This window comes from Phaseolus vulgaris, chromosome 4 (assembly GCF_000499845.2).
Source record: "Phaseolus vulgaris cultivar G19833 chromosome 4, P. vulgaris v2.0, whole genome shotgun sequence".
In the NCBI taxonomy this organism is placed as follows: Eukaryota; Viridiplantae; Streptophyta; class Magnoliopsida; order Fabales; family Fabaceae; genus Phaseolus; species Phaseolus vulgaris.
In genome coordinates this window covers 42,017,194-42,033,116 of record NC_023756.2, presented here as the reverse complement: position 1 = coordinate 42,033,116, position 15,923 = coordinate 42,017,194, and the positions used below count along the sequence as shown (strand labels likewise).

Sequence of the window (15,923 nt, the reverse complement as noted above, 5' to 3'; positions counted from 1 at the left end):
AAAACCTTTTTTTCTTATAGTGTTAGACTCTCGTTAGTACATGGTATTATTTTTTAGGATTTTTTGAAATGTTGAATGATGGGACTAATGTTATATAAACTTATATATTTTTTTTATAAGGATTGAAATATCCCTTAAATGCTTCAATTAATTTTTTTTTCTATACTGATGAAAAAATGAGTAAAAGTTGAACTAGAATTAGAGAATTCTTATATAATTATTTAATAAAAAAATAATTGTAAAGTTTTTTTTAATAAGATAAAATAAAATTAATATTTAATAATGAGAGAAAAATAGTTTAACTTTTAATAAAGATCGATCAAAGTACTCAAATAAGTTAAATAAAAAGCAAACCACAATATACATTCAAAGTAATTCATAACAATAATCTCCTAAGACAACTAATAATTGATATATCTTTCAGACGAATTATGATCTTGTTGATGATTTATGTTTGTTCATTATTTTCCTTCTAATAGTATTGTTGGTGATTTTTTTTTTCTTTGTGCAATAGAGTTGGTAGGTACTGTAGGACCTCACCATGAAATGTCTTCATGGGCTAAAATACGAAATTTGATTTACAACTATGCTCATCATTGGTTAATAATCACTTCTCATTTATTGTTATCCTTATCCGTCTTAGTTGATTAATCTATTCAACTTATCGAGTAGAAGATATTTATGCATGTTATATTGCTCTGGACGTAATTAGTTTGAATTTTATAAAACCTGAACAATGTGAAGGTATGCTAATATGGGATTACGATTCAAAAGAGAAAAAAAAGAGAAGAGAAGAGAGATAGAAAAACAGAATAGGGAGGATAGAGACACACAAGATAATCCGAGAGACCAAATAATATTTATGTTATTATTGTTGAAGATTCCACATCGACTAGAGATGAAGACAATTCATTGTATATAAGGGAGTGCAAACCTCACCTCATGAATTGATTTTATGGGGTTGAGTTAGGTTTAAAATTTATTTCGTAATATGGTATCAGAGTCATATAAAACTTATCCAAACGAATGTTTGTTGGCCTTTTCAGACCATCCGCTATTGGATCGTTATCGGACCACCCATCATATGTTATCCTACGCACGAGCTGAATGCAAACCTCACCTCATATTAGGCTTAAAATCCACTTTATATGATTCCAATGGTTAAAATACACAACAATCATCTTTGTTCATATTTTCATTAAGGTATAAAATTCTAATTAATTACTGTCAACAAATTAAGGGAAGTTAACTATGGTAGGAAGAATATGTATGCCACAGTCTTCAGCCTCCAATCTCCAATTTTTCTAGAGTTGCACAACCCTCAACAGAAGTAGCCGAACACAATCTTCATCCGCAACAAGTTATGTGTCTACTTAATAAATTATTTGACTAAGTCAGGAGTTCAATTTGTGAAGTACAATTCCAAGGAAGATAAGTCTGCAAATGATGAGAGAAATGGACAAATAATGGTATTATTAGTGACATCTATGGCGTCAACATGCTTGAGGTATCTTAATTAATCAATTCTTTACGTTCTCAGCTTCTCTATTGACCCACCAATCTTAACACTACAAAAAAAATCACTTTTAGCGACCACCAAATTCGGTCGCTAAAATCACTATAATCGGTCGCTAATCATATCTGCGACCGAAACAGTCACCAAATAAAGATGGAAGCGAAAACCCTGGTCGCAAAACCGTTAGCGACCGAATTATAAAGTGGTCGCTAATTTGCAACCGAAATTTCGGTGGCTAAATCGGTCGCAGGGAATTTGGTCACCAAAATTTAGAAACTAAATTAGCAATCGAAAATTCGGTTGCTAAATTTGTCGCAGATAAATTTAGTCAACAAAATTCGAAAACCAAATTAGCAACCGAAATTGCGGTGACTAAATCGGTCGCAGAAAATTTGGTCACAGAAATTCAAAACCCAAATTAGCTACCCAAATTTCGGTGGCAGAATTAGAAGGTGATAACGACCACCATTTTCGGTCGCTAAAAAGAAATCTTTTGGTGACTATTTTGGTGGCTAAATGGAGACTTCTACAGCGACAGATTTGATTTTGGTGGCTAAATAGCTACCAAATCAATTTCGGTGGCTATTTTTATTTGTATTATTAATACCTATTTAAAATGGTATTTTGACCATTTCATAAAAAAATTCAGACCTGCTTATAGAGATACTCAAAATTCAATCAAGCTAAATTGCAATGAACTTCAAATACATAGTTTAAGAAGAAGTTGTGCTCAAATTAAAGGTAAATCATACTACACAACTAAAACTGTTGAAAACTAGTTGAAAGAGTCAAATCTATGATATAATTCAACATATAACTAATCTTCTTTTGCATTGTCATCTCTACTCTGGTCTCCTTTATGATGTCCATTAGTAGTAGGATTTGAAGAGCCTGATGCGGGATTATTCATTTGAATCTGTTGTAGGATGAGTTGCATCTTCTCATCTTGTTTGCGCATGCGTTCACTTTGCTCTTCATGAGTTTTCATCAATAGCTCCATCTTTTCTTCAAGTGTCCGCTCCTTGACACGTTTTGTCATAAGTTCATCATTTAGCTTTTGAATAATCTCACGCATTTCTTCTATTTGATGGACTACTGGAGCTTGACTTGCAGCAGAGTGAGCACTTGTTGAACTATTAAACCTTTTGCTCAATACACCAAGACCATAGACACCTTTTTTATTTCCACTTCCAACAACATCGATGTATATTTCATTGTCATCAATAGAGGCAACATGAGAGTTTTGCGAAGATGCGCTTTCAAGCATTTGTTGTTGTTGGGCTTCTTCTCGACGTTTCTTATATTTCTCCTGAAAATGAAGTCAAATTGATTATTGCAAAGAAAACATATAGTAAAAATTAAACTATAACAAATTTTAAACATACCGCAAAGTCACGAGTCTTGTCATTGACCCATTGTCCAGTCTTCTATTTCTTTGTTCTCTCTACAACCTCCCAAGCAGTTGGTTGTCGTTCAAGCTCTTTAGTCTACATAAATTCAATAAAAAGATATAATAGATTGTATTTAAATTAAATATAGAAAGAGAAGAAATATAATAATATTACCATTTTCTCAAAGTGAGTTGCGGTAGATATGGAACCACCACAGTAGGCTGAGGCTCCCTTCTCAACAGCCCGATTCGCCTTGGCAATAGCACTCTTGTTCTGGAATTCTGTAGAACTCCAATGCTGGTCTAAGGTTGCTGGAACAAGTTGTGGAATCCAGGTCCCCTTATCTTGACCATGCCTAACTTTACTCATAGCATTTTTAAAGATACGGGAGGCTTTTGTATAAAAAATGGATCTAATGAGTTGGTCTTGTTCCATATCCCACCTATACTCTTTCTGCATGTAAAATAAATTAGAAAAAAAAAACATTGTAGAAAAATAAAATATCATTTTAAATGTAATCATAACTCAAATTACCTTGAACTCTCTAAACCATCTATCTCTAAGCTCAAGACGAACCTTCTTCCAAGTGGGACTGGGTTCATCATATTTTTGCTTGATGATTCGTGAGATTACATTGGAAGGTCCATTTGCAGGTGAAAAACTATGTTCAAAACATATTGTCAAAATGATATATGAAAATTAGATCATATTTACGAATTACAATTAGATTAAAATATACTTACTCTCCTCTTTCTGCATGAAGTCAGGGTCTTTCATCAACACGAACACCTCGACCACCACGATTAGGTGGTCTACGACCACCACCTCTACCCCTTGGTGTCATCTGCAAGTAAAAAATATTACATATATAAGATGTAATTAATACAATAATCAAAGTGGATCAATCAATTTTGAATAAACAAATAAAGTAATCATGATCAAAAGACTCAAACCTGATTGTGTTTTCTACAACCAAATATGTCAACCAAATATGTCAGTTATCTTCCTTGTTATTCACTACAATTATGGGAAACCACAAAAAAAAATTAATGTTAAACATAATTTGGACAAGGTATACAATCAATTTTAATGCATGAATTACCGAAGAGGTATCTGTGTCACTGAAATCACTCTCAATGTTATCCTCACTTGAAATGTATTCCTCCTCGTATTGTTCATCTATGTTTGTTTCATTTAGTAATTGTATATCTACTTCTTCTCCCCCCCCCCATCAACATCAGCAAGAGAATCATGAATGAATTCTGGATCAACATGTAGCACTACTTCAAGTTGTAGAAGCTCATCATCTTGGTATGGAGTGTCATGTTCAACCTCACTTACTGTGTTATCAATGATTCTAATACGAGCTTTTGTTTTAATTACTCCTAACCAACCTTGGTGTCCCTCTGGATATTTGGTGTAATAAACTTGCTCTGCCTGTTGGGCAAATATGAATGGATCATATGCTTCATTATATCTCCGTGATTCTTTTACTTGAACGATCTCATAGTTCTTATCTACTTTGGTTCCTATATTAGGAGTATTATCAAACCATTCACACTGGAAGAGAACTACATTCATTATTGGAAAGCCAGTATACTCCAATTGAATAATATTAGACAATATTCCATAAAAATCTGACTCTGATTGACCATTGGTTCCTCGTACATAAACACCATAGTTAGTGGAATTCATGCCTTCACTCCAAAGAACAGTGTGAAATTTGTATCCATTGATAACATAGATAGACCATGATTGAACTTTTCTCTTAGGACCCCATGCTAAGTTAACCAATAATGGATCTTCAATATTATTTTCTGGATTTAGAACCTAAACAAAAGATTATAAATTACACAATGTCTATCTAAAAGTAAAATTTGTATAAAAGGCAAATTAAAAACATACATATTGTTTGAACCATGTAGCAAAATAGGATGAAATGTATTGGCCAATTTGAGCTTCTGAAGCAGTAGGACTAATCTCTCTTAAATATTCAACATAAATACTACAACAAAGAAATTGATTATTCAAACCTCATGCAACATAATTAACTTTCTTTTCAAATAAGTGAACATTGTCTTACTCAAAGTATGGTTGAACCTCTTCACAGTTTTGAAGAACATACAATTGGGCAGCATCAAAGTCTTTTTGATTTAGATAATATGTCATGCATTTTCTGATTTCTCTTCCTGGATAATTGAAAATTGAAATAGGAGGAGCACGTGAAGAACCCTCGCCTACTTCAAGATTACGAGGGATCCTAGTCCTTCTTGTTTCAACATGATCAGGATAATAAAATGAGGCAAATGTAGATGTTTCCTCCACCAAGTAAGCTTCACAAATAGAGCCTTCCACCCTTGCTTTATTTTTTACTTTTTTTTAGGGAGTGTAAGAACCTAAAAAAGAATATGGATGTACATAATTTTAAATATTAAATAAATAAACAACAAATATTATAATAGTGATTAGTAATTTTATACCTCTCAAATGGATACATCCAACGATATTGGACTGGACCACCAACTTTTGTCTCGTAAGGTAGATGAATTGGAAGATGTTCCATGGAATCAAAGAAGCTTGGTGGAAATATTTGTTCCAATTTACACAATAACATAGGAATATTTTCTTCCATAACTCTTAGGTGTTCAACATTTAGTGTTGTCGAACTTAATTCTTTGAAGAAAAGACTAAGTTCAATAAGAACTTTCCAGATTGATTTTGGTAATGCGTCAAATGCAATTGGAAGCAAACGTTGCATGAACACATGACAATCATGACTTTTCATGCCATGTAACTTGCCTTGATTAAGGTCAACACATCTACCCAAATTGGAAGCATATCCATCTGGAAGCTTCAATTCTTTAACCCATTTACAAATAAAGACTCTTTGGGATTTCGTAAATGTATATGCTGCTTTTGGTTTGATAAGTTTGCCACCACCAATGTCTTTCAACTCTAGCTCTTTTCGATTGCATATTTGTGCTACATCCAATCGAGCCTTGTTTGTGTCCTTAGTTTTTCCTTTGATATCCATCACAGTGTCAAACACATTCATGAACACATTTCTCTCTGTGTGCATAACATCAATATTGTGACGTAAAAGTTGAGTTTTCCAATATGGCAACCTCCAAAATATACTTTGTTTCTTCCAATTATGTTTAATACCATATTCAGGAATATTTTGTTGTTCTTGTAATTCAGTGCAAACTGGTAAGTGTGCAACCCTATTCCAAATGTCAAGACTAGACAAACGTGGAGGAGGGGGATCAGTCTCAACAAACTTCTTCTTGAATGCCTTTTTATTCTTCCTAAATTGATGATCAGGTGAAAGAAATTGACGATGACAGTCAAAAAAGGATATCTTGTGGCTATGACTAAGATAAAAAGCCTTTGTTCTTTCCATGCATATAGGGCAAGAAAGTCTACCACAAGTCATCCAACCCAATAACATGCCGTAAGCTGGAAAGTCATTAATTGTCCACATCAAAGCAGCTTTCATCATAAAATTTTGCCTTAGTGACACATCATAAGTCAATATCCCTTCAGTCCACAAGGTGCATAAGTCATCTATAAGTGGTTGCAAGAACACATCAATCTTATGCTTTGGATTTGAAGGACCTGGAACTAAGATTGTCAAAAACATAAACTCTCTCTTCATGCACATGGAAGGCGGAAGGTTGTATGGGGTTAGGATAACTGGCCAACAAGAATAACTTTTTCCATATTGACCAAAAGGATTAAACCCATCTGCACATAAACCTAATCTGACATTTCTTGGGTCTTGACTAAAATCTGGATGCATTCTATCAAAATGCTTCCAAGCTTCTCCATAAGATGGATGAGACAAAATAGACGGGTCCCTTTGATTCTCACTATGCCATCTCATGTGAGGTGCAGTTGCCATTGAAGAGTATAACCTTCTAAGTCTAGGAATGATGGGAAAGTACCACATTTTCTTAATAGCAATTTTCTTTTCAATTCCCCTCCTAGTGACTGTCTTATATCGCTCCATTCCACAAATAAAGCAATTAGTTATACTTTTATGACAATGTTCCCTATAATACAACATGCATCCTTTTGGACAACAATCAATTTTCGTACAACCCAAACCCAATTTTTCCACTGACTTCTTAGCTTGGAAAAAATTATTAACCATTCGATGATCTTTGGGCATAGTCTCCCCCATAAGTTGGACCATTCTATTGAAACATCCTTCAGACATATTATAATCAGATTTCAAGCTTAGAGCTTCCAAAGAAGCTGACAATTCTGAGTGATTCTCGCATCCTTCCCACAAGGGTGCTTGTGCAGCAGCAAGCATGTTAAAAAAATTTCGAGTTTCAAGATCAGGATTTTCCTCCATGTACTCAGATCCAATAACACTCTCTGGTTGCATGCAATGTGCATTTGAGGGCCCCACATGATCCATTATCATTTGATGGAAACGACCTAATTCTTCTCTTTGTCCACAAGTTCCATAACATGAACTGGCAACATCCACTGGGGGGGATTGTGGCAATTCTTCACCATGATTTGTCCACCAATAATAATTAGGCATGAATCCCTCTTGATAAAGATCCCACCCAACTTGATCAACATACTTGAAAACTTTACAACTACATTTAATACAAGGACATCTTAACATTTCACCTTGTTCTTGAAACTTTTCTTGACTAATAACATATTGTAGGAACTCATACACTCCTTCTCTAAATTCCTCTGTCAGATGTTTGTTTCTGTCCAATCTTTTATACATCCACTTTCTACCTTCGGGGATTTCCACTAATGCAATCTGACTACAACAAATTCTTAATGTATACACTTGTTTTAGGAGAGAGAAAACAGGACACTGAATGGAGAAAGTAAAAAATGGATGCAAATATGAAAGTATTGGGTTGACAGGAAGAGAAGCATACCTTTGTTGGTTCACTTTGTGACTGATCTTCGGAGGAGGTTCTATTATTTATATAGAGTTGCTGCTATATATATTTTTCCTGTAGACAAGAGAGATGAAGAATGTCATATTGAATCAAAAGATCATTTAAATAAGTAAAACTAGCTTCAGCCTAATAATAAAGGTTTAGTCACCATCATGGAAAACTAATACAAAGTGAGATATAATCAACCATTGATTAGCCATATTGCCAACAGTTTCATCCCGATATCATACAAAAGAATAAGAAAGAAGAAACTACAAACTAAGGAAATGAATGCAGAGGCAAGTTTAGAACAGAGGGAAAAATCTTTCACCTTTTATTTTTTAAAGTTCAACCATTAATTTGGTCCCTATAGTTGAACAAACTTTACATTTTAGTCTCATGTAAAGATCGTATTTTTAGTCTTATACATACTATTGTGATCTCTTTTAATTTCTATGAATTTAAACATTGAGACTAACAGATTAAAAATGGTATGCATAAAAACTAAAAGTAATCGAAATAATGAGTGAGTTTACAATGTTGATGACCTTAAAGAGGTTGTGGCTGCCAATAAAGAGGATCACCTTAGAAAAGCAATGGAAGCACAGACAATCATTACTGAAGAATCTAAGCAATTCGAAGCTTGGAGGGACTCGCTGGAAACTGTCCCTACTATTAAAAAATTGTGGGCTTATGCGGAAAGAATCAGGCTCGCTGAGCTTGAGAGATGCTTAGCTAAGATGGGTGATGATATACCTAAAAAAACTCGGAGGGCTGTGGATGATCTTAGTCGGGGTATAGTGAATAAGTTGCTTCATGGTCCAATGCAACATTTAAGGTGCGATGGGAATGACACTCGGACTCTTAGTGAGACACTGGAGAACATGCATGCTTTGAATAGGATGTTCAACCTTGAAACTGAGATATCTATTTTGGAGCAGAAGATTCGAGCGAAGGTGGAACAAAACCAGAAATGAAATCCAACACCAATTTCATTGATCATAATGATTTATTCTCTCCATTAGAATAAGAGGAAACATCCTCACCTGTTAGGAATTTAGTTGCATAGCTGAAACACCTAAAGTGTCCATGGGGTCCTTCGTCAGCTTGGCCTAACATCAAAGCGTTTGTGTTTCTTAGTCATGTGTTTTCACCCTGTTCTTCCGTGGCCATTTGGCTTTGTATTATACAAAATGAAGTGTTTTGTTGAGCTTTGTATTTACCTCGAATAATATTTTTCTAAAATGTGTCCCAGTATTGGGAATGTTAATTGTAAGTGTCGAGCTTCTATACTAGAGAGAGGATTGGTTTTACACTACCCTTGTCTTTCTTGGTCCAGGTTTATTCACACTTTTTGTTAGTTTTTTAGATTTTGTAAACAATATATTTGGAACCAATCAGTTGTTGATCTACAAGCATTACAACAATATATTTTGTAGAGTCCACAAGGTAGGCCAACACACATACATTGAAAGAAGATCTTTTACTCGAAACAAAGCAACACAATACAGCTACAGTTGAGAACATAAGATTACAACTTATATAAGGCATACTTGCTCAAAACTACTAAAAGCCTAAAACACTGCAAATAATAATTCACCCAAACGGCATAGAGCATATGCATGCAATATGAGGACTGTGCCTGTGAGATCTTAAACAATGAAACTAATAAGTAATAACGCTCATTAATTAAGTTTGGTGATGATATTTGTTAAGGTACCATATCTGGGATCTAAACCCAGTACTTTATCCAATTTAATTTTTGGTTTTGACTCTTTTCAAGATGCAGACAAGTCTTCGGACCCAGGAAAGTCCGAAGATATTGCAAAAGGTATTTTAAAAGGAGCTCTTGATCTGCAAGATTCTCTAAGCATGATACGCAAGTTGCAAGAGGAGGACTCACAGCATACAACTCTTTTTGGGAGAAAACATACTAAGAAATCAGAAAGAGACATAATTGATGGAAGCAAGATTGGTAGAAAGCAAGCTAATCCATTTGGGGAACAAAGTAATGCAAAGGGGTTTCAAAGACCACAACCTTCTGCAGGTGGTTCTTCAAGTAACTGCAAAGAGGAACTCAAGAAGGTGATTGAGGAGAGCTTGGTTAGGCAAAACATGTTTCCAGAGACCACTGAAGGATTTGATTTAGGTCCAGAAACTTTTTCTATAAGCACAAGCCAATGTTCTGGGGTCAGGACTAACAACAGTCTTTCTGATCCTTCTTTATCAGTAATAGCTTCAAAGATTGAAAGAGGACCTAGCCTAGTTTTCAAGCTGATGGGTTTAGAAGAAGGCCCCTCAAAATCATTTGCAGCTGTTAAGCAAAAACTGTTGGATGGTGAGATAGATATGTCAAAGGTCAGAAAGAATGATTCTATACCTAAGAGGGTTAATCCAGAACAAAGAGCCCAGAGTGAAACTCTTGACACTATGCATTTCAAAGGTATTTTGAAGGAGTGTTTTGTCAAAGATTCTAAGCTTCATGTGCATCATTTCAATGATACCAATTCCAAGCAGTTTGTTGATTTATCTCACATTGCACTAATGAAACCTCAATGTACTCTATACCAACAATCAGAAAAAGTACCTATATTCCAGTTCTTCCAAAAGAGTTAACAAAACTGAGAGGAGAAATATCATCTTCCAAAACTATCAAACATAGAAAAGATTCCAGTTCCACCAACATGGGAAAAGAAATGGAAAAAGGTATCAGGAAACGGCTTAACAAAGTGGAAGGACCTAAATTTCTCAAAGAGGTTATTAAAATGGATGCAAATGGAAGCGATTCTGTTGAAGAATATTCAGGTAAGGTAAAACTGTATTGTCAATGAGTGATACATATTATTCAAGCAATCAAATACCTCCGTTCGCCTCCGTTCGCACCTCCGTTCGCCTCTGTTCGTACCACGACCACCACCCACAACTTCCTCCTCCTCCTCCGACCACCTTGCAGCTTCCTCCCCACCTTTGCTTACACCACGAACCAATTTTGGGTATTTGGTGCCCTAAAAGCATCTGGAACTTCAAAATAACTTTGAAACTTAAAAAAAACAAATCCCAAATTTTATCTAATTATCACATTCTTTTTTACTGAAGCCACCTCTTCATAAATAATATTAAAAAATGTAAAATTTATGTAAAATTAAAAAATAACTATTAAATAAGTATTTAAATATTCATGATAGTAAATGTGGATATTTTAATCAATTAATTATTTTTCATAATAATACATTTTATAATTTCTAACGCAGATACGTTAATAATTTTTAATTAAACAAAAATAATTTAGAAAGAAGTGATAAAATTGTTATTAATAAAATAAATTAATAATTAAAAAATTATTTACAATTTAATTTGGAAAATATATTTATTTTTAAAAATTAAAGTTATTTTAAAGAAATCATTTTATTTAAGTTTAATTATATAGTGTAATCTATTTTTTTAAAGGATTAATTTTATTAATAATAATATTGTGTTATGTAATTTTATTTAGAATTTTTATTTGAGCTGCTATTATAAAAATAATATTTAATAAATTTTATTTAAATTTAAGAAATTACAAATATAATTGACACATATTTTTTAAATAGAAAAAGAAATTAGTAATACAACTAATTATTTTTTAAAGGGATGAGTACTCATTAATATTCAAAGTGTTTGTGATCCTTGTATAATTTTTTAAAAATAAAAATGAATTATTATTATTATTATTATTATTAATAATAGTACTAGTAAAATAAACAATTATATTTAGCGACCAAAAGAAATTCGGTGGCTAAAAAATAAACGTATTTGGTGGCTAATTCAGGGGTAAAAATAAACAATTATATCTAGTGACCGAAACAAAATCGGTGGCTAAAACATAAATAAATTTGGTGGCTGATTCTGTGGCAAAAATAAACATTTATATTTAGCGACCAAAAGAAAATCGGTGGCTAAAAAGTAAGAATATTCGGTGGCTAATTCGGTGGCAGAAAAAAGCAATAAAATTTAGCGACCGAAATAACATCGGTGGCTAAAAAATAAACATATTCGGTCGCTAATTCGGTCGCAGATATATTTTTCCTAAGTTATTCAAAACAGCCACCACTTTAGCGACCAATGGTTTTGTCACTCTCATGTTCGGTCGCGGATTCGGTCACAAAACTAACTAACATAATAAATAATTCATTCGGTCGCTATTTCGGTTGCAGATTTGACACTACGGGTATTTGGTGGCTATTTCAGTTGTAAATTGCGACCACTAATTTTCTGTCGCTAAATTCGGTGACTAAATTGTTATTTCCTTGTAGTGTAAGTCTTAACAACCCAATCATTTTCATAAATATTTATAAGAAAATTTCACAGAAATTAGATAGAAAAAATATACATATTAAGTGTATTTTTTATTTAATAAATATTTATAAAAATTTAATCTGCTAGGAGTTATTTACAAGTATACTGTTTATTTAAAATATCATATCAATTTAATATTTGATTAGATCATAGTCTTTATTAATGAAATATAAACTTTTAAATTGAAAATTTAAATCAATAAAGAATTATGAAACTTAAACTTATAATATTTATATTAATAATTTTTTATTAGATAAAAATATATTTAAAATTGTGGCCATGCATATTTAATAACATTTTTATACTTTGTGTCCGGTAAGGTAGTAAGGTATTAATAGGGTTGAGTAAACAAATTTAAACTTATCTAAACTATGAAAATTATTCAAAACTAAAATACAATTCACTCGAATTTGAGTTCAATTGTTTTAACCATTTAAGAAAAGAAAACTAAATTAGATTGTTTTTATATAAATTAATTTTTTAAATATTTTAAATTAATTATTATTTAAAAAATTATAACTTTAACATTGAAAATATTAGTTTTGAATAATTTTTTAAATATTTTAAATTAATTATTATTAATTATTAGATTCTTGTTACAATTTGATAAAAGACAAAACTATTCTATCACCCCAACTCAACATTCAAAATATATACTAACACAACGTTCACGGGCCTGGAAAGGTTTTGCAAAAATGAGTAAAGATTCTTCAGCAAGCCATGCTCCATTCACCACTGTCTCAAATAATGCATGCACGTTAATAAGGGTATGAAAGTAAAAGGCTATTTTCTATCTGAAATTAGGTTAAATTTCTTTCTTCGTGTGAACAAAACAAAAGTGTTTCCACCACTCTCCCATCCACTTAGACACCCACAAATCACGTGAAACAAACACACCTTCCATCTCCCTGTAAACAAGTAATTCACTTTACTTGTTAATTTTTTTCACCCTAATGCATGGTTTCAAATTATTGCCAAAAATTGTTAAGTATGATCTGGAACAGAACAAATATTTTTTCATTCTGAAAACGTATGTTTTATTAGTTAAGTTCAGAATAATATTGAAATATAATAATTAAATCACAGTTATGTAACAAACCCTTGTTTTGTCCTCCAAATACAATGAATGACCTTATTTCCACTGATAATGGTGGGTGTTTAGGTCAATTGTGTCAGTAATAATTGTACGATGGCCTAACAACAATGAAATTATTGGTTCCAAACCAAACACCAGCACACTTTCTCATCATTATAAATCAAACACATCTTCTTCCTCCCAGTGAAACTAGGCCAGTCAATCGAGCTTAGAGAGAGTGCATGTTTACCTGTGACTAGCTTCCCTCTTTGCTTTCCTTGCTGTGACTGGTTGCTTGCTCTATGTGACTAGTGCAATCTTGCATGTGTTCCGTAACTGACTTTTGTCACATTTCTGAGTTTTGGATGCTATCTGCAGTGAAACAATTGAGAAATCCTTGTTAGTTTCCTCATTTTTGCAACTATTTAGGAAGAGATCAAATCCTTGTTAGTTTCCCTGTCTATATATACTGCAGTTGCTCTCGGGGCAATAGTACATATGACAGTCCCTTCCAATCCAATATGAAGACCTTACTCTCCACCTTATCATATAACTGTCCCCGAAAACAATGGATTCTTCAACAACACAGTCCCTTCACAAAATCCTTCACACTCTATCTTTGGACTTTTCAATGTGCAGGGGACTTCCCTTCTCAGCTTTGTCAACAATGTACCCAAAATGCAACCTTTGATTATCCTCAGAATGCTCATTGGCCAAGCAAGCGGTGAGTTGGTACGATGAGTACACCATTCATTACTCCAACACCTCGTTTTTCTCTATTGTGCCCATTAGATATTGTGCCCATTAGAACTATTGTCGTGTTGAACATTGCTAATATCTCAAACCAGTAAAGTTTCATGGAATTATTGTTCCAAACCATGAACAAGATGCTGCTGTTGGTAAAAGGTTTGCTACAAGGAAAGAAAATATTTCTCTTTGATTTCAGAGAGTTTATTGTGTAGCTCAGTGTACTCCGAATCTGTCACCCAGTGATTGTAGAAGGTGTCTGAGTGGAGTGATAGGGGACCTTCCATGGTACTGCCAAGGGAAGCAAGGAGGGAGAGTTCTTTATCCGAGTTGTAATGTTAGGTATGTACTTCTACACCAGTTTGGGTTCCTGCATCAAAATTTAGATATGAAGATTCAAGATTTTCAGAAGATCCAATTTATCTAAACCATAGTTGTCAACTAATGTAATTGGTGACTGCACTTTCAAAATGTATCTAGAGACCCTCTTCTCTTTCATGTCTTCCAATGTCACCAATGACAAAATCTCTTATAAGGGCGGTGTGGAGAATACTATGAATGGCCTCTTCATGTGCCAAGGTGGCTAAGGTGGTTGCAAAAGCCCATTCACAGTATTCTCCACACCCTGATAAGAAATTTTGTCAGTGGTGGCATTGGAAGACATGTAAGAGAAGAGAGTCTCTAGATACATTTTGAAAGTGCTGTTAGCAGTTACATTAATTGAGCAACTATGGTTTAGATAAGTTGAATCTTCTGAAAATCTTGAATCTTCATTTCCAAATTTTGATGCAGGAACCCAAACTGGTGTAGAAGTATTTTATTGGAGCGATAGAATGGGTATAGGTCATACCTAACATTACAACTCGGATAAAGAACTCTCCCTCATTGCTTCCCTTGGCATGACCATGGAAGGTCCCCTATTACTCCACTCAGACACCTTCTACAATCACTGGGTGACAAGTCCGGAGTACACAGAGCTAGACAATAAAGTCTATGAAATCCAGAAATATTTGCTTTCCTTGTAGCAAACATTTTACCAACCGCATCATCTGCAGTTTTGTTCATATTTTGGAACAATAATTTCATGTCACTTTCCTGGTTTGAGATATTAGCAGTGCTGAACACGGCAACCTAGGTCTGATGGACACAGTAGAGAAGAATGAGGTGTTGGAGTAACGAACGGTGCACTCATCGTAACAACTCACAGCTTGCTTGGCCAACGAACACTCTGAGGATAATTGCGGAGTTGCACGTCACCCCTGCACATGAAAAGTCCAAAGACAGAGTCTGAGGAGTTTTGTGGAGGGACTCTGATGTTGTAAAATCCGATTTTGCGGGAACGTTATATGATAAGGAGGAGAATAGGGTCTACAGATTGGATTCAAAGGTATGCCATATGTAGTGTTGCCCTGAGAGCAACTGTGGTATATATAGACAGGGTCGGAGTCGGTCTCTGCCTGAGTAGTTGCAAAAGGGAGAAAGCTAACAAAGATTAAGAGGAAGAAATTTCTATAGGAAGTCATGGATGTGATCGGTGGCTCTCGGATCATGTTTCCTAAATCATTTTTGTGTTTGTTTTATGATCATGAAGCAAGTCAAGTAAACGGAAAACATAATGAATGGAGATAAGGAAAAGCACAACATTCATGATGATGTGTTTATTTTCTACGTCGTGTATCATTATCTTCTGTCCTAATCAAATGTACTTCGCCAAATGCTTCCATCAAATTACTTATACTTAAAATCTTTTATTCACGTCCATTAAAAATTAACTTATACTACCAGAAAAATATCATCAACTTATAGTTTTATATTATTAAATATATATTTTAATATTAAATAAATAGTTATAATTAGTAATAATTAAAATACTCTGTGTAAACAATGAAATTAAAATATAATAAATTTCAATTTTACTTGACCATATTTGACATAAGCAC

At 33.7% G+C, this 15,923-nt stretch overlaps 1 protein-coding gene, 1 long non-coding RNA gene and 1 pseudogene across 2 annotated transcripts; 1 reads left to right on the top strand and 2 right to left on the bottom strand.

Annotated features, from left to right (window-relative positions):
- Positions 1-4,483: 4,483 nt before the first annotated feature.
- On the bottom strand, positions 4,484-5,255 carry LOC137837717 (uncharacterized). The gene is made up of 3 exons (XR_011085506.1): positions 4,991-5,255; positions 4,813-4,912; positions 4,484-4,737 (listed from the first exon to the last, which is right to left on the bottom strand). It is a non-coding gene; the product is annotated as an uncharacterized lncRNA (long non-coding RNA).
- A 14-nt stretch (positions 5,256-5,269) lies between these two features.
- LOC137838846 (uncharacterized) lies at positions 5,270-7,465 on the bottom strand. Its single transcript, XM_068648062.1, has 2 exons — positions 5,388-7,465; positions 5,270-5,303 (listed from the first exon to the last, which is right to left on the bottom strand). The coding sequence occupies exons 1-2, from the start codon at positions 7,463-7,465 to the stop codon at positions 5,270-5,272; spliced, it is 2,112 nt and encodes a 703-aa protein (XP_068504163.1).
- A 3,045-nt stretch (positions 7,466-10,510) lies between these two features.
- On the top strand, positions 10,511-15,734 carry LOC137838845 (cysteine-rich repeat secretory protein 38-like; annotated as a pseudogene).
- The last annotated feature ends 189 nt before the right edge of the window (positions 15,735-15,923 follow it).

Bases quoted from the DNA above. Each gene is read 5' to 3' on its own strand.
- LOC137838846 (XM_068648062.1), bottom strand. From the start codon at position 7,465: ATGCCTAATTATTATTGGTGGACAAATCATGGTGAAGAATTGCCACAA. The intron at 5,304-5,387 runs GTATAAAATTAC...ATTCTTTTTTAG, and splicing joins TGGATGTATCCATTTGAGAG to GTTCTTACACTCCCTAAAAA.